This window comes from Cardiocondyla obscurior, linkage group LG15, assembly GCF_019399895.1.
Source record: "Cardiocondyla obscurior isolate alpha-2009 linkage group LG15, Cobs3.1, whole genome shotgun sequence".
Classification (NCBI taxonomy): Eukaryota; Metazoa; Arthropoda; class Insecta; order Hymenoptera; family Formicidae; genus Cardiocondyla; species Cardiocondyla obscurior.
Window position 1 is genome coordinate 500,012 of NC_091878.1, and position 27,480 is coordinate 527,491.

The 27,480-nt window shown below is 38.6% G+C and overlaps 1 protein-coding gene across 2 annotated transcripts in view; it reads left to right on the plus strand.

Annotated features, from left to right (window-relative positions):
- Positions 1-27,480, plus strand: part of LOC139108591 (cell adhesion molecule Dscam2) — a 126,267-nt gene that overhangs the window by 12,061 nt on the left and 86,726 nt on the right. Inside the window, exon 2 of one of the 2 annotated variants that reach the window (XM_070667015.1) lies at positions 7,939-8,031. In XM_070667015.1, the coding sequence (XP_070523116.1) occupies positions 7,974-8,031 (58 nt within the window). In that variant the 5' untranslated portion in view covers positions 7,939-7,973. Of the gene's footprint in view, positions 1-7,158; positions 8,032-27,480 lie in introns of those variants that run through there. The other variant, XM_070667016.1, reaches the window with a different exon arrangement.

Sequence of the window (27,480 nt, forward strand, 5' to 3'; positions counted from 1 at the left end):
TTTCGTAGATTACAAAAACGCCAGAGCGCTTGCAAGAGCATATTTTATATCCGCGAGCTCATCTTCAAGCATTGCATTAAGACATCTGGCAAGTCTAGGGAAGAGATATTCTTCTATCTGTTCCACCTTTACATACACGCGCGGCGTTGAACAGCATAGGGCGCCATATATATTTTGCAAGTTTTCTCCAAGTTTCGCAATTCTCGTGCGATTTTATTCCTTTCTCAGAATATTAACAAAAAAAAAGTTGGTAAAGCTGCGAAGCAATTTACGAGCACAACGAGATTTTCTATTTCCTCTCCCCGCCCTTCTCGCTTTTTTTTTTTTTATTATTTTTTATTTTTTTTTCTTGAGCGAAGTCGATAAAAGCGAGAACTCCCGATAGAGTGGTCGAAACGCAATTTTTACAGAACTTTGGTCTTTTCTGCGCAAACTTTTGGCGCTGATACTTTTTTAAATCGATTGAATTACGGAGGAGTACCTTCCATCGAACTATTTCAATGCGCTCTTTAAAAAGCGCATTAAAGGATCACGAAGTTGGGCACTTCGCCGTTTAACCCATAAGATTCTATAGAATAAGAATAAGAACCGTAAACTTTCGTCGATGAAATATCGAGTAACTGTACATACGTATATGTAGCAGTAATAATATATCAGGCATTACATTACATGAAAAGCAATATATGGAAATCAATTACGGTCAAATTGTCGTCGGGATTTAAATGTCAGAAATAACAATACATTCCTATACGTTATTAATATGTATTTTATATAATTTTTTTATGCATATTTTATTTATTGAAAAATTTTCTTTTAAAAATGGTTTTTCAGTTTTATTTTCTTTACAAATTCGATATAAAGTTTATTTTTATACATATCTGTGAGTTTTTTTTTTATATATAAAAATACAGCTATAGTGTACAAACTTTGCTGTCATTTCCAATCGTTGTAAGTTTTTTAATCTGTAACCGCGAGACGTCTGATTAATAATCGAGAATATTTATCGGATATTCGCGTTAAATAACTTCTCGACAGAACCACTTTAAAAACGTGAATTTCTTTGGGCACAAACGGCTGCGTACCTCTCTCCTGATCGGCTGCAAAACTCAGTGCAATTCCTCGGGGTCATAGGGCGACGTTTCCGTATTTTCAGGATAGTCCGACGACGAGAGCGATAAAGTGAAACGGCGTAGATTCCTCAGAAATGGCCGCGAGGGTCTCGTCGCTTTTGCCATCACCGATAATCTTTCTCTTTCTGCCCCGCCCCCTCTCTTTCTCACTTTTTCTCTTTCCTTTGCAAAAAAATATCTTTTCCTCCACCATAAAGAGACGCAAGCAAGTCTTCCTTCGTCCTTTAACGCGAGCACGTATAGAGGTTGATCCACTTAGGGCATGAAACATGATTATAGCGGAAATTAGGGAAGCTACGTAGGGAGCTACCGAGAATAAATTGAACAAGTTGGAAGGATATAAGATTCTTCTTATCGTGTTCTTTTTCTAAAAGTGAAGTTAATTTATTTTGAGCTTAATCTTTTTTATTATTTATCAATTATTTTTTACATGTTGTTGAATAAATTATACAACTAATTCGAGAGTCGTAGAATTATCGTAAAAAATTGCAAATTACATTACGCAAAATTTTTTTTCATATCACGATATGTTCTCTTTTAATATTGCAAAAATTTTTAATACAAGCACGAGTTTGAAAATTCTATTAAATAGAATTAGATTAATTTAATTCTTGAGAGTTCAGGCGCGTTGCCATGGCGGGGTGAATTTTCTCATTTGTCACTCGCGATATTAAGTCAAAATTGAAGGCCCGTTTCGAGGAGCACTCGATCAAAGCGACATATAACGTGTTGCTAAGTTTCTCTTTGCGTTTTAAATTTGCGCGTTGTCGCTCCATTGCGCGGACGATCCATCATCTTCTTGTCGGCGAAAACTCGAGCGCGCGACTAATACGTCGTCCTTGTTTCGCTATCCCATTTCGTACCGAGAATAATACGTATACCCGATGAAACCAACAGTGGCCATAACTTGGCGAAACTGACTGAGAGCCAAATAAATGACTAAATATTCCGCGCGGCTGGAGAGAACGCGTGCTCATCGGTCAAAATCAGACGAGATTCAAAGAATGCAAATGCGATATAAATCAGAATGTAATATGATACTCGGAATGCGAATGTAATATGATTATTACCATACGCGTCTATGTCAGATATAAGAATATAGGCAAAGATATCTTTTGAATAAATTTTTATTAATTTTTTTATTGATCTTCTGTCTTGACGAAGCCTAACATTTTTCTCTAATTTAAACAATATTCTAATTTAAATTTTTGCAAGTATACTTATTTCAATTTTTGTTATAATATTTTACAACTTTTTACGTTGCTATTACTTTTGATGGTTTTAATCTGTATATGTATACTCTTAAAAGATGCATGCATTGCGAGGCAGTCAATTCACGTTCCATGCACATCCGCGCAATGCCAGCCCGCGTTCCAATATCCAAGCCATAATTTTAATGAAATTCCTGGGAACACATCGTGGTCTCCGAATTTCAATCCTTTATAAAAAAAAAAAAGAGGCTAGCTCTCTGTCAGGCTGCTGCGGAGAATACCCGCGACGCGCTCGATATTTTATTTTTCCTCAGTTCAGGAACGCGGTCAAAGTGGTGTTCGCCAGAAAAAAAACGGAGTATTTCGAAACAGAAAATAGCGTTCGAAGGGAGTACACGACGGATAAAAATTCTCGGGGATAATAGGAATTTTTCGCCGAGATAAACGCACGTCGCGTATGGATGTGCGAATAAATTCGTCGGATAGTGTGCAATCGACGCGCAACGTCAGTATTCATATGGAAAATATAATATAAAATAAAACAGAATCGAGACCGAACCGCAACTCTTTCGGCATCAATTTAATAATTCTGTTGCTTCACACGAAAGTCCATAGCATAACAATAAGTCGTGCATAACGTTTGTATGACATTAAAAAAAATTTTGAACAACGTGTGAGTAAATGTTGAGCTTAGAAAATTATGGATTTTAATTATCTTTTATACAATCGAATATATATTTCTCATACGAGTAGAAGAACGACGCTGATTTAATTCGATCGTGTGCTATAATTACGAGAATGAAATTTTGATTTGCGCCAGACTACTATATCGGTTCGTTGCATCCACAACTGATAGATTTAGGCAGTAATAATTTACTATTATGCAGACAACAATGGTAACTGCAAAATAACGAATATATGTCGGATTGTTCATTGTTATACACGCACAGTCATTTAATAGCAATTTCATAGCAGGCGCTCGTTTAATTCGTGCATTTACAATTAATTCTGTCGAGATAATAGCTCCTGTTCCTTTCCCTCGCTTCCTCCCCGACGAGGTAATTAGTTTAGTGTATTTGCCATGCCCCCGATGTATGAGAATTTTCCGCCGTGTTCTAGAGCATATATGATTCGCGCGTTAATTAATATCCTTTCGTGAACCGCGGGCGTTGCAAGATTTATTGCTCGCAAGGTGTAGCAGAAATTTTCCTGACGCGCGGAATGAAATGTGGAATTACTATGCCGAGGATCTTAGTACGCCGTTTACGCCAGCTATGGCGGAAATATGAGAGAGATGGGACAGAACGGCAGCTGGTTTCACATGTTTCGGCGACGTCACGAGATTTTTGCTTGCTCATGTTCGCCCAATAAATTATGATCCTGTAATTTGTCAAAGCGTTCTTTCTTTCGCAATTCAACGTTATCAATAAATTAATAATAAACAACGTGTTTCGTACTATGTATTTAAATGCTTAATGTCGAACGACACCGTTTCTGCAAACGAGAAAAATTTACGTTACGCTGAAACGATTATCCTTTTTCTGAAAATTACGACTCATTATTACTGACTTGCACTACTGATCCGATCAACGGTTCAGAGAGCCGTAACAATGTGATCCCTCGTCGTTTGTCTTCAAGCCGTCTGGCGTATTCTCGGAGACAGACGGTGTCTAGCAATCGTTATAATCCTCCGTAATTTCTTACGATGCAAAAGTCCAATATTGTGTCGTTGCGAGCCGCGTCGTAAGACACCTCGAGCGATGGGTAGGGCGCGCGAAAGAAAAAGCGTCGTTGGCGCGAAGGGAAGACGTGGATAGATGAATGAGGCGAAGAAGGAGCTAAGGGAGAATAAGAACTCGCAGGGATGGCGAGTCACTGGGTGGAAGAATATACTCCTGACGCCGGCGATGATGGTGGTGGCGTCGTCAGGATGGGATGGAATAAAACCATCGCCGTAGTTGCCACCGCAGTCTTTTTTGTTGTTGTCGTTGCTCCGTTGTCCCCTTCTCTTCCATTAAGCCGGCATTAATTCCGTCGCCGCGATAACGAATGAATATACCTCCGCAAGACCTTTGAGCCTGGCTCAATGTGCTGCCGGCCCGCATAAAAATTTATCTCTAACTCCGCTTCGCACTAATGATCTGCGTCGCGCACCGTTTTGTTGCTTACGAATATGTGCGAACGTGAATCCGCGCTGAAAAGTCTAGGATAATTCCTTCAGCTTTTTATTCAATTACGCTGGTATACCTAGTTCGTTTGTAAACTAGCTTAATTCATGCCGCTCCAAATTGCTCGTACCGAGAAATGTTTTAATATCGCGGATAGTATATTAAAAAGTTCAAAATTAACTTCGCAGCTTTCGACATTGGTTATTTTCGTGATTATGCGCATCTTAAAACACACCACGACTGTGCTCAATATTTTTTTTTTTTTGCGCTAGTGCGCGTAATACCATTGTACGTAACTTTTTTTTTCTCATTTGCTCTATCGTACTTGGGCTTTTTAGTTTTTAGTAACATATTAATGTCGCGGAATCGTACGCTGCCACGTAGATATAATCTCGCGACAATTTGGACGAAGCCAAAAGTTATAAAACAAGTAAACCCGCAAATTCTCCGTGGCTTAGAGAGCGAAATCTGCATCTGGCTCGTGGCACGGAAATGCTGTATTATTCATGCGAATAATCTCGCAAAAGAGATACATGAGATCGTTCGGGCGCGAATCGAGACGCATCAAGCAGTCGATATTTTCGCGATTATTCGTTCGACGTGCTCGCCACTGCAATTTGATTCATCGCACCTAAGGCCGATCTTTATAGAATATTCTCCAAATCCCTTGAGGGCGCGAGCAAGTGATTTAGTAAGGCGAGTTTACGGTGCCGTTTTGTTACCACCGCGCGTGAATTATACACGAGTCCGACTCCTCTCGCATTCGGGCACGTACACCTAATTCCCCATCCATGTTACCGCGTCTTTAAACATGAACGCCGCCACGGCGTTACATTTAATATCGTGTTACGCGTTCACCGTAAACCATAACGCGTTAATTAGTTCAGTAAAACGTTGTGCGAGACTGTATCGGTCTAAGAATCTGCAGTTTCCGTAAGCAATATCGTAGACTCGTGATAGAATTACATCAGACTTTTAATTCGGTTTTTCGACCAGATAATTGATCATTGCCGAGAAAAAAAAAAGTTTTCTTATTACGTCCGCTGTTAGAATCCTAATTGTAGTCAATTAACTACTTTAATCCTTCTAATTTGTCACGAAATCCGATTAGGAGTATGCAAAAAAACCGCACTTTTTTTTTAATACCTACATATTTTTTTTATTGTATTCTATTTAAGAGCGTATCTCCGATCGAGTATCTTCGACAGCTTCGACATTTTGCTTGAAAATAACTGGGTCATAGTCTCTGTATTATTAAGTTCAATTCGGCCAATCGATTCTTTCTTGTCTGTTTTTTTGCCTGTCGTTCTATCCGATTTTCGCGTCTCACTGCGAGAAAATGGTACGTCGGACACTCGATCTCGTTCGTAAACTTAATTGTAAGCTGAGCGGAATTGCTTTCTGGTGGTTCGTTTCATCGATAGCGCTTGGATAAGGGTAGTTTTACGCAACAGAGAAGATGCACCAGTATTTTTCTCCAGTTATTCGATAAACACAACTGTCAGGATATATTTTCTAAATTTCTCTCTTCGTTCAGAAATTAAAATTATTTTAGATCTACTTTTTCGCGTTTTCAATTTTAAAGGTATTCAAAACATTTCGAAGCACGCACGTGACTAGTGAGCGCAAAAGATTGAAATAAAAAAAAATTGCTACGTTTTTTAGATTTTCTCTTTTAAAAGAATATTTACGTTTTAATGAGTATTTATTTTCAAAGTTAACTCTTAATAACTCTTAAAAATAATTTTGTGCAAATTTTTATTATTTTCACAACAAGTTGATTAAATTAACGCATTATTGTTTTGAGACAATATTAATAGATCATTCTTAATTATTTGTAAAAGAAAAAGATAAAGATAGACGTAAGAGCAAAAATTAGTTCTAATAATTTTTCTCAAGAAAAAATTACTTTTTTTTTATTTAATATAATGCTTTTTTTTCTATTAAGTGTAATGTATTTTTTTTTATTCTTACGTTACGAGTAGAAGCTTGAAAAATATTCAGCAAAGAAATAACGAAAGACGAGCGAATATAGAAGGAACTACATTTTCGCGGATTGCTCGTGCATACACGCGAACGAAGTGCATAAGGGCTGTGTGAGTCACCCTTTGGCTTTGCCGTGATGCAACCGCGGTGCCGTGAAGCGAATCGAATGCTCCAGATTCGCTCTCTTTGAATCAAGTCCGTAAAGGACACGATGAAAATCGTGAGCATTTTTATCTTTATAAAAAGAACGTTGCTCAATATACAAGGATGAACACCTTAGCACTAAATAACTCGCACTTTCGCGATTGCAGATCGACGTCCTGTTTAACGGTTATCGATATGTCTCACATAGCGTTTATCTCTTCACGTTGTCGTTGACAATATATTCAGAATTTCTCTTTCTTTTTTTTCTCATAGCAATCGAAGTCATCTGTTCACGCGACATATAATTTTTAAACATATAAATTTTTAACAAATATTCTTTTTTTAAGCACACAAACGTTGTTTTATTTCTCTTTGTAAAAAAAATTCAAATTTTTTGTACATAACATTTTAGCTCACATATTAAAAAAATGTTCTTTTTCTTCTCAATAAAATTTTCTTTTTTTAAGCGACGACTAAATTATTACTATGTATTATAAGTTAAGAAAATTGATCGTCATAATTGACAGGATTAATTGTGGACGCGCTATTTTTTTTCTATTATAAAAAAATATTGAAAATATAATACTTCTGACAAAAATCAGGTATTTAACTGTAATCTAAAATACGGTTTTCTATATTAAAGACATCTCTGTTAATATGCTAAATCTCTAAATTTAACAAAGCCGTTCAAGGATCTCGGAAAGGTCGAGGACCTTCGGCGGTTCGCGTTGAACGGCAAAAAACGTGCGCGCAAACGCGAGGGCATTTCCGATACTCCGTGCACCAAGCTGGTGTGGTACGCATCGCATGTTTCACGATTATGTACGTCGCTCGACGTGCGCCGTCTGGGAGGACTTTCATTGAGCGGACAAGCCTCCAGGCACAGATTCGAGAGGGTGGAAAAAAAATTGTCGATACGGGGGAGTAGAGGATTGGCGTGCAAGTGGAACGGGGTTGGCTGATACCGCGAGGGTGAAAGGGGTTTGTTGGAAGACGAGGTTGGACGTAGAACGGGCAGTCTGCCAGAAAAGAGAACGGGGGTTGAGGAGAAATAGAAAGGTAGAATGAGGCCCGCACGACGAGGATGGGGACAGACAACGGTTTTGCGTTGAAGGGCAGGGGTGAAGAGCGAGAGGTGGGATAGAGATAGAGATAGAATAAAGGATAGGATATAGATAAAGAGAGAGAGAGAGAGAGAGAGACAGATATAGATAGAAAGGGATGCGAGAAGGCAGGAATCGGAGTTGGCTGCGGTATAGTGGATGAGTTGATTGATTGGGCACGCTTGTATTGTTTCAGGAGAAAGCTGAATCGACGTAACGCTCCACGCCAGGATGGCCGGCTGGCCGTTCAGCACCGCGCTGCTGTTCAGCATCCTCATCCTTGTTCGCGGTAAGTAAGAACATGAGAGAGTACGCTCGACGAATCCAATCGAATGGGTCGTGCCCATGTAAATGATCCGGGTGTTGTTTCACGCGCGCTCGTTACAATGGTAATTCGGCTGCGCTCTTTAAAAATCAATTTCGTCGGTTTTAAATTGGGTTACCGTCGGAATTTAATGAATTTTCGAAGTGCAAGATAGTAATCGATAGAGGAAGAACCGGAACGTTAATTAATATTAAATTTACTACGCCATGGATATTACATAAGATGTAATTACATAAGATAGAAGACAGTGGTGCAAGTTATGACATTTTGTATCATTAATTAACGAGATGGTTTGAGTAAAAAAAAATTATATTATTTTAGAAAACAGCAAAAAAACTCGTAAATTGTATAAATTACAATTTTATGAGTTGTATAACATGCTTTTTTTTTTGTATTAATTACCCATGATAAATTTGAATATTTCGCGATAACGATCGTTACAGTTTCGCGCAAACGATTCGTGTAGCCGATCATATTTTTTATTCGATTTTTGCGGCCATCCGCGAAACGACTCGCTTTACAGGCGCTTACAAGCGTATTCGTTACTTTCGGAACACACGATTCCGCCCTTTTTCGACACGAGCACCGAGTTACCGGATGCGGCCGCGAATTCTCTCTCGTTTTGCGGGGGGTGCCCTGAAGTGTCCCGGGTGTCCGATTGATTTTCTGCCACTTTGCAGCCTCTCGCTTGCTCAATGTCGAGCCAGCTCGAAAGCGCGTGACGAAAGCGGATCCGTCGCGCGGCGCGGCATCCGTTTAAATTATGGCCCCGCCGGCAGTTTCGTTTATTCCAGAATCCATTATCCTTCGCTAGGGCAACCGGGCAACTTTCAAGCGTAATTTGTAACCCTACCTTCGTCGTATAGTTACTTCTCGTTTGCGCGCTTTGTAATCGAGAGGGTGTCTCGCCTCGCCGCGCGCGCACACGTCGTTTCCAACGTCGGCCAACTTTAGCCATTAATAACTTTCCTTTTCGTCGAATTTCCTGATCGTTAAACTGGCACATCCATCCGGACGTTTCGTCGATCATCCTGACGGGTAGGACCGTTTTTGGAGAAGTTACGCGTCTTTAGAGTCGAGAACGACAATGTCGACGTGTTTCCCTGGGTCTTCTTGATTGCGATATGGCTCAGCACTCGTAGCTTAGCTTCTTGTAATTTTGCCAAGATAAATTAACTAAAAACTGAACGAATATATTAACATATATATTTATAATATAATATGACAGCACTCATAAAAAATTTTATAGATTGGTACATGCGGGTGGGCAAGTGCGACAGGCGAATAGCGCTGCTTTCTTATCGCTCTGACGCTCGATATTTTAATTTTTTTTCTAAATAACAATCGACAATTTTTTTTTAAATAGTACGTGATTTTTTATTTATCTACTGGAGTTCGATTTATTCCTAAAAACTTAATACTACTCAACCAAACGCTCTGTACGGATAATATTGCATTAAAAAATTTTTGACGACTGAACTACAGATAGAAAAATTCAATTTTGTTGGGGCGTTTGTTTGTTTTTGTATTAATTGCAGTATGTTACAATTATGTCAGAAAAAAATGTCAATCAACTGCTTGCGTTTTTGCGCTGCGCCTCTGCGACACAATGTTCCCAGGCAGTTAGGCCTCTGATAACGTTCCTGTCATTCGTAATGGTGTACTCGACTTTATTTATTGCGCTCCTATAGCCGTCCCGAGCGGCATTAAACCTCCAATAAATTCAGCGTGTTTCATCGAATGACGATCCGACAGAATCGTCGCGTTCGACAGGGTCGCAGATGTCCGCCTTGTTACGCGCAGTGTCCTGCATCGCGCCGGTATTTATTAAATTTTTCGTTTATCGCTAAATCTCACGTTTTATTTTGCAGTATTGGATCTGAATTTAGTATCACGGTCTAGAGAATTAAAGTAAACAGAAAATAAAAAAAAGAAATGAAAAGAACATTATACGGGAATAAATTTTTATATGTTACATACGAGATTCCTAATTTACAGTTAAACATGTAATAAAAATTTTTCCAGAACTTTTTCTCTCAGTTAAATATACTTTAAACGAAATATTTTTAATTTTTCTGCACACTTTATATTATAAATTAATTTATTAAGATATTTATATATTTCTTAAATGTCAAAACCGGACAAATTTATCTTCTAATCGTGTATTTTTAAAGTATTTTTTAATTGCATATTTTAATTTTGGATACAAATACATCATTAGTCAAATTATGTGGTCGCAACGAGTGAACAATATGTCTGGCTGTCGATTTTCTCGTTTATTTTATTTATTCAGTAGAATTATTCAAAACGATATTACAATCTATTATTTAAAACAGCAATAGCTCTGAAAATTCTGCATTAATTCATACCTCGTCTTCATTACGCTGCACTCTAACGATCGGGCATCAAGCGCTCATTCTATTCTCGAGCTTCTCGCGATATTGTTCGTAGCCACGAAGAACTTGCAAAAGTTCTCGAATCAGCGCCTCGGATTCGTGATAGTCGAGCCGCGAAGTCCGCCTTTCAGTTCTCCGCGTCTTCGTCACCCTCGCCCGCCGAGTCTGTTCGCTACCTTCTCTCATTTTCCGTGGATATGCGTAAAACGTACTGTTAGGCGAGAAATACGAAAACCAAGAGACGACATAATCAACAAGTGGCGAAGAGAGAAAGAGAGAGAGAGAAAAAGAGAGGGAGGGAGGAAGGGAGGGAAGAGATAGGTAAATGGAGGCGTAAGTCATTTTCGAGGGAAGAATACTTAGTAGAAAAAAATGAAAAAGCGACAAAAGGTAAGAGAGAACAAAGAGAAAAGAGACGGGGGAAAAGAGTGCGGAGTGATATGGAAGGTAGTCGCGGCGCGGTGGAAAAAAATGAATAATACCCAAAAACGAGAAGAGAGAAAAATCCGGATTGGAGAAAAAACGCGAGAGAAAAAAAAAAATTGTAGAAAAAGAACGCTCGGTTGTATCCTGAAACGACGGTGTTGGGTGGCGACGCGGCGGTTCGAGCCAAAGTTGCCGGCGAAGGTGGCGGTGAAAACGGGCGGATCGGGGGGTACGAGACCGCTTTCTTAAAGATGCGAGTCGGGGCACTTGTTGCGCCGTGCGAGGTGGAGGGCGGAAAGAAAGACGACTGCGAAGGCTGTGGAAAGAAACGATCACCGTGGGGGTGGGCCGGGACTTACCGTAGTTGCGAAAAAGATAGCCGGGGTGGCGAAAAACCGGAGGGGAGAAAAGGAACGAATTGATTCTCTTTCACGAGCCGGCGTTACTTCCCTTTACTGCCGTCGGTGGTCTCCTGACCGAGCAGCTTGTAGCTACCCCTTTCATTTTTCCGAGCCCGCGTTTTATTTATTTATTGCTAGCCGTCGTATACGTGGAGACGTGTATAATGGATGTTACGTCCTGCCATTCGGCACCCACTAACGTCGATTTGCCCGCTTTTTTTCTTCGTCTCATCTTCCGGTCATTTTAAGATACAGAAAGTTACTTCTTCCGACGGCTAAGAGTATCGGCACCAATATCACAAAGACACTTTGAAAGAGGATTTCTTATTGGAATTCTTTTCTCAGAGTGCCTTATAGCCCTGTAAAATACGTTCAATCGATGCTAACGATTTCCTCGACGTCATCGACGCGGAATATTATTCTGAATAAAGGTTTATAACGTGGTATAAAAAAAACATTTTTTTTAATATAAAAATAGCAGAAGGGATTAGGTCTCTTCGAAATATAATTTAACAATGAAATTTAATTTAACAAGTAAGTCGATATTAGTTCTGTTCGATATGTAATATATAGCTAAATTTTAGTTGATTAAAATTGGAAAACTATTTCTGCAAGATGTTATTAAAGTATCGTAAAATAAATTTGTGACACTGTGAATATTTCACCTTAAAAAATAGGATATCACTATGTAATTAAATTTATTTAATGAAAGAGGTAAAATGTGATAGAATGAACATGGTGTCAAGAAATTTTAAATTTAGAATACAAAATAAACTGGAAAGAAAATAATTGAAAATATCTGACCCACTTTTTTATAATTAATATGTGTTTAATTTGTTACGTTGTAATAAACTGTGTAAATATGGCATGCGTAAACATCATTAGCAGATGGCAATTAATATTTTATAATTATTGGAGTTTACTTCTCTATACCAATTTTAACATAGGTACTACGATTGATTAGTTAACATGTTTAATTAAGGATTTATTTTGCATAATTTTATTATTTTTCTTTTCTATTTGCGTGTGATGATTATAGTGAGATCTCGATTGATTTTCTTATTACGTTATGTATCTTTTATAACTTGTTTTAAAAAATTATTTATTAAATAAAATTAATGAGATATTTGATATTTTTATATTACAAAAATAATTTAGTAGTCGATTATTTAATTCACGCAATTTAAAAAAAATTAAATTTGATATTAATTTTTTATATAAAATTTCACAAATTTATCAGTAGAGCAATCGATATACGTGTGATTCATTTTTTACGTACTTTAAAAATATATGAAAGGTTTGGTCGGTTTTTCATGTTTAATTTAATAAATTAATAATCAACTTTCCTCTAACGTGAAAATTATTTATCATGAAAGCTGTTATATGTTATATCGCTTTAATTATTATTACAAACTTTAATTATATATGCTTATACTTATTTATTTATGTTACCTAATTGATCGTAATTATTCATAAATATTAATTATTTATACAATTAGTATCCTGAGGTATTAAATATACCTTAATTGTCAAGATTTGATTAAGAATTAATGCCAATAAATAAAATTATAATATATTTCTGTATACATACGTATAAAACTAGAACAATATGATCAAATCCAGCAGATTTTGTATTCAAAATAGTTGGAGTTCTCACCGACGTAATTATTTAGATTTTGAGATTGTAATACGAGATGGCAGCCTCAAAGCGTTAAAATAAATCGAATCTTTTCTAACCAGCTGAATCTGTGCTTTCAACGTTATTAATCGCGCGGCTGAATTGAGAGGGCAGTTATCCGCAGTGGTAGCGGTCCATTGAACCTACAGCTCGAGAGAATTCACCACGTTACTTATTTATCAGACACGTACGTGTCTCCGTGTGTGCGTGAACGTATGGAGCACACCTTCGCGCGTTTAAAGAACCGTGCGGACGAACTATCTCGTGGGAAAAAGGCACTTTCCGCGGCGGCCAAGATAAAATCAGGGAGTCGCGGCGATTGGATTGGAGCCTCGGCGAAAAACTTATTGGGATTCCTTGCGGATATAAAGGCTCTGTGGGAGTTCTCTGTCAAAGGCTCGACGGTAGATTGATCGATAACCCGGACTTCGTATCGATATTAACCCTCGCTCTTGAAATTATTCGTTTTATTCGAGCGAGCGAATCTTTACACGGCGGCATTATCCGGCATCGCGAATATTAATTTCACGCGATGTTACACCAAGCGCGTAATTACGAAAGAGAAGTTGTGGAATATAGCTGACTAAATGCGCACGATGACATTTTTCGCGAATCAGAGGCGAAAATAAATTAGGTCGTTGAATACGGGCGTGCGCGATTTTCCGGTTAATATATCCTTTTCCCCGTTTTTCCTCGAAAATTAATTAAATTTAATTAATATTAAATATCACAACTTTTATGTGTGATATGCATTTTGTGTCACAAATAGATATTTTAATTAACGTCACGTTTATATGTATTTGTTGCAACTCGATTACATTATTCAATTTTTTTTTTAATTTTTGTCACACAATTACATATTTATCTTTTATCGAAGACATATATAAATGCATTAAAGTAAAGGAAATAATTATTTTCGTTCGAGAGAAAGGAAATAAGAACCTACATAGACTTACATCGAGGTACAGAAATGAAACAATCTGTATGACAAGATTCCGTTGCCTCGTAAAAGAAATCGTACGCTACGAGGGCGAGGAAAAAGCGATGACGTTTTGGAAACGACGTTGAGACAGTCAGTTGATTTCCGTTCGACCGACATACGATCGGGATCGACGTTTTCCCATCGCGGGGGAAGGATAATCTATCTGATAGCGAAACCGGCGCGCCATAAATATCGCAGCAAGCGGAGCGCCTCGATTTTCCTTCTCGTAAATATGCGACTACGTTCGCGTGAAAAATCTCACCGAGAGGAACGCTCTCTCGGGTTTTATCTTTCCTCGCCCGCCACCGTCGCTGTCGTTTCTTTGCTCCTGTTTCGTAACACCCGTCTGCCCACAAGCCCTTTGCTCGCGAATGTAATAGCGCCTTCGTGCCCGTTATCAAACATGCGGATTCTTACACACCAAACCTTCATTATAGAGCAAGATAAAATCGGGATTACATTTTTCCATTTAAGCGGTATAAATTTTATGCTTTAATTCATCTCGATAAACGAAAATTTTTACAGGTTTAATAAAAAAAAAATTTTTTTTATTACGTATTGAAGTTACATGTACAATTTTGCATGTGGACATATCGGGGATACGTTTCGTATATTTATTTTATTTTATTTTTGCGCAATTTATTTGAAAGTAGGAAATACATCTCATAATTTTATATCGAAGGGTGGATATCGTGTTCGGTTTGCGGTATTTTTTGCGATGCGTCGGAACATGTGATGGAGTTATTGCGTTACGCATTTTTATCGCAAACGAATGTTTTGTGAGCGAGTATCCGTAGGCGCGTTATTGCCAATTTCGGCGTCCCAAAGAGGTGCAAATTGTGGCTTCGTTTATAATGCGACGGCAGACGCGTCGCAAATTAGGATGACGTGGGACTTGCGCACTACGTATATCGCGAGAGACATTCACGGTGACACTTTATTGATTTCAAGATTATCGTGGTTCTCCAGCGGTGGCACACGACTTTGTCGGTGTGGAGAAAAAAACGGGGCCGAGAAGAAGTTGATTTCGATAGAATAGAGCAAACATTAACGGTGACTGAATGAGGATATTGTATTGTATTAGGGAGATTATTGCAACATTTTTCTCGGCGATATTTGCAAAAGATTTTTATTCGCGTGAGAAACATTAATATGCTCAATCGCGAGATGTATTATTTCCTGAGTGGAAATTTATTTAGCTGATATAATTTTGCAGCTGGTGGTCGCGCGGATCGCGCAGATTAAATATATTTCTTAGGTTTGAACTATAATCGCTTGGTTCTAGACATCTAAATCTGTCTATTATCGGTCTTTTTTTCGCCGTATACTTGTTTTACTACGCAAACTGACCTATACCTACGCACGTTCGACTGCCGAATCTGCCGGGCAAACCGGTTCCCGCCGCCCGCCGCCCGCGAGTCCTTCTCCGTCCGAACTTGGAATGCGAACAACTGCCGGCCAGAAGTCAACATACGCACGTACTCACACTATCGCGGCGGTCAGCGGGCCCGGCGACAAGCAGTCTGGACAGTCGAGCACGTGTTAGGAAGGTTTCTGACCTCAGGACGCGCAGTAGACTTATTAAAAAAAAAAAAAAATGAAATAGAAATATATTTTTGTGAATGCCTTGTTGCTCATTTTTAGTTTAAAACGACATCAATCGCATTATAAATTAAAAGTAAGTTCCAAAGTTATTTATATTTACTACGTACAAAAACTCAAATGCACATTAATTTTAATTTGGTTTTTTTTTTAATTAGTTTAATAAATTCAAATTAATTACATTCCGGAACAGATGAAAAATGTGTTCAGTGCCAATTAATTTTGCGCAAAACGATATCGATCGTTGCCAATATCTCATTTTCAAATATATGTGTAATTTTATTCGAATTTCTCGTAAAGAATTTTTCAGTCAGTAATGATCTAAATATTCGTCAAAATTAGTTCGCACAAATGTAATTTAAATATCATTACTCTCCGCACGAATGCCGTATCATCATTCGTCGCATCTTCGGGTTCGCGTTCTAATCGATCGAAGAAAATAAAGCCACTCGCGATTCGTTATTCGGCAATTTATTCGCGATAACGGACGATCTATCCCGCTTTATCCAAACCATCCGAGCGAGGTGAACTTTCATAAAAGAATTCAAATTAGCCGACCACGTCGGAATTTAACTATCTCCCGAGTTGGCAGGGGCAGGCTGATGAAATTTTCGCTGCGGAGTATTGAACTCGCGCGCTTAGTTTTCTCCTCCGGTACGCTCGGTACTTCTCACCATCGATTCAAGTCAACATGTGCCTTATTTTTATACTATCGATTTAGTCCGTTTTAACGTTGGACTTTACATTATTTAACGACTCCTTCTCGCGAGCTTTCGTTCTCGTTCAACGTACACAGGATGTTAAACACTCCGGTTGATACAGAATTTTTCGCGGTAGAGACACCGTTACTCGGAGTTCTTTATCTTAGATAATAAAATCGAAAAAGTTGCAGTAGTCGTGCCCTTTCACTAAACAGGAAAAAAGGAAATTAACTTTCATACTAAATTCATAGTAAAACAATGTATTACTTATACATATACATATTTTGCAATCAAATTATTTTTGTCGCAGCAGTAATTAAATTTTCGATTATACATATAACGTTGTGTAATCCTCGGTTAAAAATAAAAATTTTATACAAATTAACATAAGAATCAATTTTAACGAATTTATTTTACGAACGATTGGTGATGTAGTAATTGAAAATTTTCAACTTTCTAAGCGTGGGTGTGCTTTTACCCAACGTATTAAAGAGATGCATGCGATGTATTCTTAGAATAGCGATGACGAAACGCGTTTGCACGTGACACATACTTGCACGCTCCTTTTCGCGCAAAATGCGAGTAAACATGTCGCATGTGCAACATATGCATCTGATGGCTGATAAACATGCCATGTCATTTAATGTCAAAATTATCTAGATATTCTAGATTGCGGTTGGTACTCTTACATTCTCTGCATCGTACTTAGAACGCAATAATTTTACCGTATTATTTAAGAATACACATACATGTTTCTAAGCGTGATCTCGTAACAATCCTAAACGTGAGCCGTTTTCTCGCCCAAATGTAAATTTACTTGCCTACTCTCCCATTGTCGGCGTTATATTTGAAAGACAATATAATAGAAAATTATATGAGAAATTTCGTTTCATATTAATGCAGCTTTTCCCGCGAGTACCCTTTGAAAATGCACTTCTCAGGGAAATCTCGGCTTGCAGACGCGCGTTGATTATCGCCGCATCGCGGCGCGTTTGCTCTGCTTTGCACAAAGTGTTAGGTAAACAAGTTTCCATTGCACGCTTATTTCTCTGCGAGACGACAGATGAGATGCCGCGGACAAGTACCTATCGCGCGGATAGAGCGTGAGACGTATTGTTATCCGCGCCAACAGTTTCAACGGTGATTATTATTTTCTTTACATAATACAAATTCCGTTAGTTTCGCGTGACAAACACGCGGCAAAGTCCGCGCCGCGGCGTGAAAACAGATTGCGCGTTATATTTTCAGGACGAATTTTCAGAGCGCGTTTTATATCCGGCCGAAATATAATAATTACAACGTTCGTTTCAGTAACGCAGAGAAAGCGTTCCCAAGTGATCGCAACTTCGATCGTAACTTTGCTGCTTTATCTCGATCAAACGCGCGTCGTTGTTGCCTGTTGTATCGCCGGCTGCATCAATATTGATTAGCGTCGACCGTGATTAATTAAATTTACGCTCGCTACGTCTGCGTTACGAGTGGATCCATGATGCACGAAGGAGAGAATTTTCAGATTAAGTCGAGCGAAACGCATATAAGGAAGTGCAACAAAAAATTGCACATAGTTTTTTTTTTTTTTTAATTTTTTGCAGACGCACTTTAAGTAATGTTAATGAACAAAATTACTATTCTTTTGTTAATTAATTTACATGTTTAACTCTAGAACAGTTACAATGTTAGATAATTAGACACGCTCAATTATCGAAAAGCACGGTACGCAGAAAATATTACGTTGTCTAACCAATACACGTTTTTATCCACTTAAACAGTCTTTCATAGATGAAAGAAGCCTTTGCGCGTGTTTATCGCCGGTGATGCAAATATAGCGGATTATTTCTGGTTCGGACTACTCTCGTTATTACGAATCACTTTTGCGAATTACCATGCAGTTTGGAAATATGCACTTTAACAAATTGCGAAATATTTGTATAATTTCATGATGTAACGCGCGCGTTCTTAATTTTGATGCGAAAACAAGATCCGGTTTCGTTCATCGTTTCTGGGTTAAATTGCTAGGTTTTTGCAAACAGAACATCGACGTATTTCTTTTTCTGATATGATGAAAGAGAGAAAGAAAGAGAGAAAGTAAAAGAAAAATAGAGAAAAAAAAAGTAAAAAGAGAGAAAGAGAGAATATCAAATGCCACCGCTGTGCAGCTTTAATCTTTTCGAAAGAACGTTCTCTCTTTAGTGTGTCCAGTCGAGATTTCCGGGCGTGAATTTACATAAACGTGCCGCTCAATTTAGCGACTACCAACGGAAACGGATAAAAAACAATACTCGCAGAGTTATCTGACGCACAACGCATGTTGGCAAAGCAGCCGCGCGACAGTACTTTTATTTTTTAATCTCGGAGTGTAGTCACAAGAAAATGATAGTAATAAATTGGCTTTTATTTAAACAACTGCAAGAAAAGTTCTCGTTGAAGCACCGTTTTAATTTTGAAATGTAAAGAATCAGTAAAACGCAGTAATAAATTTTGGACTTTAACTTACATTTTATTTGATACGCCATAATACAAGTTTTGGATCGAAATTACAATTTTAATTAAAAAAATTATATTTTTATACAGTACAATAAATAACTACGAGATATTAGGTGAGCTTCTTACAACAATTAAGGCAATGTGATTTAATTAGGTCACCCAATACTTCTGTTAATGCGTAATAATTGTCGCTCCAATTACCGTGTCGATCATGCTACGTTCTGTAGAATATTGAAGATGCGTCGTATACAGCTCCACGTCAAATAGTTCCTCCACATTGTTTGCGGCGCGAAATTATTGGAAACGAGTTGAAGTATACACAACTGCGTCATTAAACCTCTACGATGTAACAAAGACGATTGTAGTAAGCCCATAACGTTGCATCATACGTGATGAATGAGTTACACGTTCGTGAAATTTGAGAGATCGCCGCGCACTAATCTTACCTATTTTTCTCTTAATAATTCGACAGAATATTTTTGTCAAGTAAGATTATTTTTCCTCAGAATATATTTTATTTTTATTTTATTACATTCGCATTACATTTACTTGGCTTTTAAAACGTTATCATGACGTCGTAAGTTACAAATTCTTATAGTCGGCCGTTTCTCTGTGACATATAATTTTGTTATGAAATTACAATTGCACGTTACCGTACTACCGCACAAAAGAATCAGTATATTTTTATTGCTTAAACAATTAATTTTATTTTACAATCATTAACAATGAGTTACACGGATGTTATACACAATTAGAAACAATATACATGTATAGAAATCGCAAGTAAACGTTACATCGACTTTCGTACAATTACGCTGAATCTCTTGCAAACTTGGACAAATTTCGCCGGGTGTAAAGTCGTTGGTGAAAGATTCGCAACGTCGATGATCGTCGAGACGCCATCGTGCTAAATTCCCAATCAAGTTACGATCTCTCCAAACGAGCCCGGCAGGAAATCGAGTTACATGGTCGGGTGTGATGCGCGTCGCGAAGTCGAAAACTTGGTCGTCGTCGCCGTCGCGACGTTCACCCCGGATGTTACCACCGTCGTTCTCTCGAGGTCTTCGACGACGGAGTTTCGACTTTTGACACGTTCCGTATGTAGCGACTGCTACGTGTCTCCTTTAACTTCGTCGGTGTGGCAAGGTCCCCGTTCGCGGCCTGCTTGTTAACCAGTTAAAGCCATTGTGACCGAACGCGAGACGTCGCGAACCGGTCGTATGCCGGCGCCTAAGAGACGCATCCGGCAACGTCCTGGAGCGTCGCGACGGCGACGAAAATCACCGTGAATTTGTTCAAATCGTAGAAAAACGAGCTGCGTGATCAGCGCTACCCAATTTTTAAAGCTCCGAATTTTTTAAAAGAGAATTTTTAAAGTTATACTACAGGAAAGAAAAGGATTTTAACTCAGTAGCAATAAAAGATTTTTTAACTAATAGAAAATTACGAAATTTTTCAAAAAAATATTATATTATTATACATATGTAGAATCAATTTGTATTTACGTTATAAATAATTTACAGAAGTATTAATATGAAGAACTTTATATAATTTTTTATGTAGTTAACAAATTTTTGGAATATTAGAAATATAAATACAACTTAAATAAGTATAGCTTCGTTTGTTAAAAAGTCAAACAAAAGTAGCAGTAAAATTTTAATTTTAAAAGAATACCTAATCGCTTAAATACAATATAGACTTTTTTAACTTGCCTCTTTTGTTCTCTCAAAAACTTCTTTAATTGAATAACTGCTATTCCAATTCACGATTCGGCAGAATTTCTTTCTCTCTTATGACTTCTCTTTACTATAGAAACAATAACATTTTATTAAAGGCAAACTTTTTACTCTAACGTCGTACGAAATTAAAATACCTTTCCAGACTCGTTACTTTCCGAAAGTTTCGCGATATTGATTAAAACGATCTACAAAGAAACAGTCTGAAATCGATTATCCCTGCGAAACTTTTCTTAAGTATTCGTTTAAACATTTCTGTTCTTTTTGTAAATTTCGAAGTGCAATTAATTTTCAATTATTACGTTAGGATTCAATAACGGCGTAAAAAAGAAAAAGAATATTTAAATAATATTTAATTTGTTGCATAATTTAGTAGCAAAACTCAATAAAAAAAAAAAAAAAAAAACAATTTTATATAACATTTTATTTGATAAATAATTCTTCACATTACTTAATTGATTCTATATAAGTTTAATGTTTTTAATTTTGTAATTTATTATGCGATTAATTAAATATATATTTTATCGTAAACGATTTTTTGATCAACGGATCGTCTGGCTTGAAGAAATTATTCAGGCATTAACCCTTGAGCCTTTATAGAATCACCCTTCTTGCATTCCCGCAGTCATCTTGAGACCGGCCGTCTCCTCTCTACCGCCGACGGAGTCGATGGGTAAGATGAAACGCGTCGGGAACAAGAAGGCCCGGAGGGTCTGAAAAAAGAAAGGTGATTAGATCTAGGAAAGGGGAGTGCACAAGCTTCGCCAGCACCAAGCCCCGGTAGAGTGAGCTTGCGAATTTTCTCGTGGCGTAGAGTCGATAATTAACAAGCCCACGCTGTCGAGTCACTTAGGTCGCCCGCTATCGTCGCCGTCGCGTTGCTCTCGTCCTCATCGTTTCAACCTCCAGTTACATCGACGGTTAATTGTTAACGAGAAAAGTTTGCGTTTACGAGTGCGAGTCGGTCTCAATATTATCAATGCCGGTAGGCGGGACAAGCAGACAGACAAGATACCCGTCTCTCTGTTTCTACAGTTCGATCGACCACGTTAATAAACGTCACGAACCAAACTATCATCGCTGACCGTGTCTCTCGACCCTTTACGAGCCCCCTTCTGGTCCACCCCCTCGACTGGTATCGACTCACGTATTGTTCATCGCGAGGTATTCGCTTCCCATACCTGCCACTCCGACCCGGTACTCGAAGCGATCTCTCTTTCTGATGTTAGCTACGGCGTGAACAATCTCTCTTTCTCTCTCTTTGCGTTTCTGCCGTTTGTACGTCAATTTACACGATTCGTTTCATGTGTCATTACTTGACTTTTTCTTCTTTCTTTAATCTTTGCCTCTTTGATTTCAAAGCTCAACTAATTGCGCTTATCCAAAATATTTATTTATCTTGAATTTATTTAATGCCTTGATTATTTCTTTTTTTAATTTTAATGTTAATTTTACATTGGTAATGGAAACTTTCTTATTTAAATTCTAAAATTAAAACCTGGAACAAATTAATAAATTTTGAATTGTGTTTTATACAATTATATTTTTATGAAGAACGTTTTTTAATTATAATAAGTTCCTTTTTTCTTTGTTTTTTTGTTTCTCTCTGTTGCCCTTTTTATGTCTGTTACTTTTAACGTTAACTGACAATGTTTTGACGTTTGCTTCGAAATTGTTACTAATTGAAACACCACAAAGTTTTCTCTGATTCGTTATCTCAGAATTGTTGCATCAAACGTTAAAAATTATTATCTGCGACATAACGAGTAAATAATTTTTGTTGCAAGTTGTTATGCGCAAATTTATTATTATTGAAATCAAATGCAAAATGTTGCAATGTTTTTAAATTAATTATGCAATTAAAATATATAAAGGCCAAACGTTATTTTCTAAATTTCTACTCAACATTTTTACTTACAATTAAAAATATCTATTAATCTATTAATTATAAACGTTACATTTTAAGCATGAAACGAATAAAATCCTCAATTAAATTAGGAATTGAGCGACATATCGTTTACGTGTAGTATGATACTTTTCTCTTTTGCTATTGGAAAATGTTACGAACAGTGCATATACATATATATGTCACGAATGTATTTCTTGGAAGAGAAAAAGAGAGAATAATCTGTGGGTATCTTTCTCCCGAATGAGAATGTCCTGAAAATATCACGATCGATATTCTGGAAATGTTCTCCAAGGGATAAAATAACCTCGGAGTATCTCGCCAGGACGAAAGATATTCTCGAAGTTGCACTTTAAAATCTTTTTTTATTCGTTAAATATTATATCTGTATTGAGCCAACAATTATTGACACGGGCGCGCAATAAACCGACATTAAATTACAAATAATTAACCTAGCTCTGCAATTAGTCACTGAGGTAAGCAAACGGCTGTTCGCGTTTCGCTCGTTCGGCCGCGCTTTTTACGCGACATGAAAATTAACTCGGCACGACTAACGAGTAAATTCGGTCCCGCCTGTACTGAAAAGCTCGAGGGAAAGAGAAGAACGAAAAGGGGAACGAAGAGTGGAACTTGGGCTGTGCTAAGAGTATAAGTGCGCGCGGATAATGTAGAATGGAGTGCCGAGGGTTCCCGCAGCGTTCCTCATTTCTGCTACTGTAGAGAAAGGGTTGAGTTTCCTATGGTTTAATTGGGCGCGAAATCATTTCCGATGCAATACGCGCGCGGACGCAGCCGCGATGTCGAGTAATCACCGTAAAAGCTCAACTTCCCTTCCTCCGGCTCTCTATCTCCCTCTTCTCTCTATTCTCTCATCACCCACTTGCCCTAGCACGGTTTCTCCCTTCGCTACCCTACTCTCTCGTTGAATCGAAGAAACCACCAAGCTCCTAATCATTGCGCATACTATCGCGGTCGAGCACGCATCTGTCGATTTTGCGCATTCCGATCTACAATGAATCCGAAATGCATTCGGTATGATTAAAATGGGTTCTCAGCTGCGCAAAGAGCGACGTTGTTATTACTAACGGCGGGACATTTCCTACGTTGCATTGTAATAATCGAAATCGTATTAATTTCGCACGATTTAAAAGCTCGCATTGAAAACGCAAACAATTATAGTTTAATATTTATGTTAATAGTTTTTCAATTTAATTCAAAAATTTAAAACATTTCGAGAAAGGGTTTTTAAAATGCATTTTATGTTTCCAATCAATTTTGCTTCAACGGAATTTTGAAAATGCATTTAATCCCGCGGCCGGTCATCGCGGAATTATATTTTTTTATTCCACTGCGTAAGAAATGATGATCACGTTACACGCGCGATTTAATTCGAATGACCGCCGATAATCGCGTAATTGCCGCTAGCGAAATGGCGCGGCATTAATTTTAATACTGATTAAACTGTACATATACACACATACGAGAGCCACTTGGCGGATCCGCTGTTTCGGCAATTACGTCGCATTTACATGCGGAAATTGGCGAGTCGTTCTTTTATTTGCTCCATCATGGTATCGCCCCGGTATAATGCAGGCGTTGTCATCGTAACGCATCGTACGATGCGAGCTTATACGCGCGTAAACTCGGGCCGGGCCGGGCCGGGCGATGCGTTCGATGAGACTGCACCGGATACCCGCCCCGCCCGTAACGGCCACAGAGCGGAAATGCTCCAATCGCGCGCCATCATCGTCGGGCTTTGGATTTCCGATATTCCGTAATTTCCGAATGGTGGCCGCGCCAGCAGCCGTACGTAGGCGCCATTAAAGCCGCGTCGTAGTACATGTACTGGATGCAAAATTAATTACGGTTAAATGCGCACTGGATCGTTATTTCGACCGAATGAAAACGCGGCTCACAGCGGTTTTGCCGAAAATGTCACGATCACTCTTTTTCACAAATCGCAACATGTAGAGACGAGCGTTATAATTAACACGCCCTTTCGCGTACGTCGAGCTTCTATTATCTGGAGTATTCTTTTCGCTGCAACGAAAACTGCACATCCGCCTGCAACGCGATTATTTTTTATATTTCCATTAAATAGAAGAATCATTTTACGTTCTTCGGAAAATTAAACAATTGTTTTTCGTTGATGTTTATTTCGAAAAAAACTGTATTATATGACGCAGCTTAGAATAAATTGGTCGGATGTCAATCAAGCCAGATGAAATTGCATCGTCGCTGCAAGAATATCCTAGCCGTGCTCTATCGCAGCCGCTCGGAACTGCAGTTATCTCAAGTTCTATCAAACGCGAGCATGTCGAAATGTATCTGCGTGGCATATACATATATACTTGGTGCAGGCTATTCCCGCCCTTTAATCATCGCGTTAACATCACGACGGTCTCTCGAGCTCGGCATCCGAACGACGGCGCTCGTCCATCGCGTATCGCGATGACGTCCGCGGCGATCTCGCGCGGCGATAGCGGGACACGATATATTGGAGCGTTTGAAATCGGAAGTCGGGATAGCCGTGAGCAAACGCGATCACAACGGTGCGGGCATATCGCGGTACTTTGCCCCCTTGGTAGCTCAGGCGAGCGGCTTGTAACCTCTGCGCGAGCTGTAGCTGTCGCACATTTCAACGTAGCGTTAACAGCTTTGTATTTCACCGCTGAAAGGCCGACGTCGCGCTCCGATGCAGCGGCCGTCGACCGGCTTTGCAAGTCGCCTTCTTCGAAATTCATCTCGCGCACCGCGACGCGTCTGCAACGTTAGGTAGGCAAAGGATGAAAAAGAGAGAACGCAAAAATAGGCGATGCGTAACAAAAAAAAAAGTCTCTCCTTTTGGCGAGCGTTAAATCAACGTGCTATTTAAAAAATGAATATTTGAACGCGCTTCGAATAGTTGAACGAAATTGTTGAATGAACGCGAAATGCGAAATAAATATAAGGTGGAACGTTTCGATCTGCGAGGCAGACGACATAATCCATGTGTATCGCGAAAATTATTTTCCAAATAATTTTATTTGTCTACCCGTGCATGTTTCATCATCTCGCTGAAACATCTAACTGCGCGATTTCATTATCGACACTAATTTTCCGCTAGTTCGCAGGAAACATCGTTTCAGCCGTGAAATCGATTGCTGTCTCGGTTATTTTCACTCGCAGTACATTCGAGCCGTGCTTCGCCTCAACACCGTCGTTGGGATTGATTATGTCATTTGCCGAGGTCGTTCGCCCTATTTGTCTTGGTTATACAGAACGAGTTCGTTTGAACGAACAAATGAACGGCAGGAAAATAGCTTGGCCGGGCTGAATCGTCGCATAAAGCGGCGCGTTGCGTTTGTCGTTATCAGCAGTTGACTGCAATCATCTCGCGAAAAGCGGCATGCGCAGCTGCTACCCTTTTCGGAGCGTTCTTTACGCGCACCATTTACGCTAAGCAAATTAACATTGATCCACATCTGCTCCGCATGCTTTCTACTTGAAAACTTTCGTTTACTCGCACACTTGGTTTTTGAGAGAACGTAGGCTACGGCTTTCATGGTATCGCGTGCTATTGATTGCATAAAATAGAAATAACGAAACTTCTAATAAATAGTTTTGTCACGAATTGATTTAATATAACATACGTGTTTAATTGATAAAATTTTTTTATCATACATTTTTCGAAATGATTGAAACACAAGATTATTCAAAAGTTATATTGTGGAATTGGATAATTTTTTAAATGTTTAATATAATATGTATACGTATAACGCAAATACATTCGAATAAAAAGATGTAGGGGTTTAATAATGTATATAATATTTCTCGAAATGATTGAGACACGAGATCGCCTAAAAGTTATATAGTGCAGAATAGATTTGAAGCCATTACTGCCAACGCGGCAAATGGTATCGTGCGAAAATCCAATTAACCTACATGCACCTCGTAAAAGTGTATATTGGAATGGTGCGCCGACCTGCCCGAGGTGATGCGTTTTTATTTGTGCGTATTTCATTCGAAGAGCGTATTATTTCGTGATGAAAATTCATTCACTGGGCGAGTTAATCCTTTTGCATCTAGCGTGGATGACGGCCGTATTTTTTCGTCATTTGCAATATAAAAACTATAGTAGTCTTGTAGTCATTCAACATTGATGTCTCTTATCCGCGTGATATGTTTTGGTTTATATAATTTTAATTTTTTATTTTTTATTTTTTTTGTAAATTTTGGTTGATATAAATTTAATTCTTTAATTCGTATAAAATAAAGAAAAAAAAACCCGCATTTCTTTTTTCGAGTGTATCAATCCGCAAAAAAAAATTAAATCTCTTTCTGAATAAAGCAAAGGCATTAAGTCGGATCTCTCTGATTCCATTAATATAATAAGACTATTAAAATTGCCACTGAGAATGCAAATTAATTAGTTACTGGAAAGAAACGCTTTAAAAGAATTAATTTCATATTGTGTTTCGACGTCGATCTATCATGGCGATTGCCGCTAAACGATACGTTGGCGTCTTCGTGCGGCGCGAAAAGGCGAGCGTGAGTAAACGGACGTCACGGACGTGACTCGACTGAGACGCTAAATTATGTCACGTCGTCGACGATCAGAGCGGCATAAATTTCCGTCGCAGCGTTGAACGCGGTGGCTCGATCTGGCTAAGAGAAAATACATCTGCAAAGTGTATCTTAAATAAGAATATTTATCTTCGTTAGTCATTCCGATTTCGCGTAAATCCGCTCGCGGAGATTAGCTCGCGCGCGAATTCTTTCGGCGAGGCGGCAATAGGCGAATTGTCGGTTGCATCACCGCGATGCCTACAAGAGCGATATAATCAACGAGCAGGTGGACGGAGATCGCACGCTTCACCGATGCGCGTTTAATCGTCGAAATTAAATCTTTACCGCGGAGGAACTTGGCGAGTTTTAGCTTTGCGCCAGAACGAACGCGAAAATTACAGCCGGAGTATACTACTCTCGGGAGTTACAGCGAAGGGATAAGCGATGTAACTGGGCGTTTAATTCACTTGGTCGCGTTCGATAAAAAAGGAAAGAAAACGGGAAATAAAAAAAGGAAGAGCAAAAAAAATGAGGGAAAAAGAAAAAAAAAAGT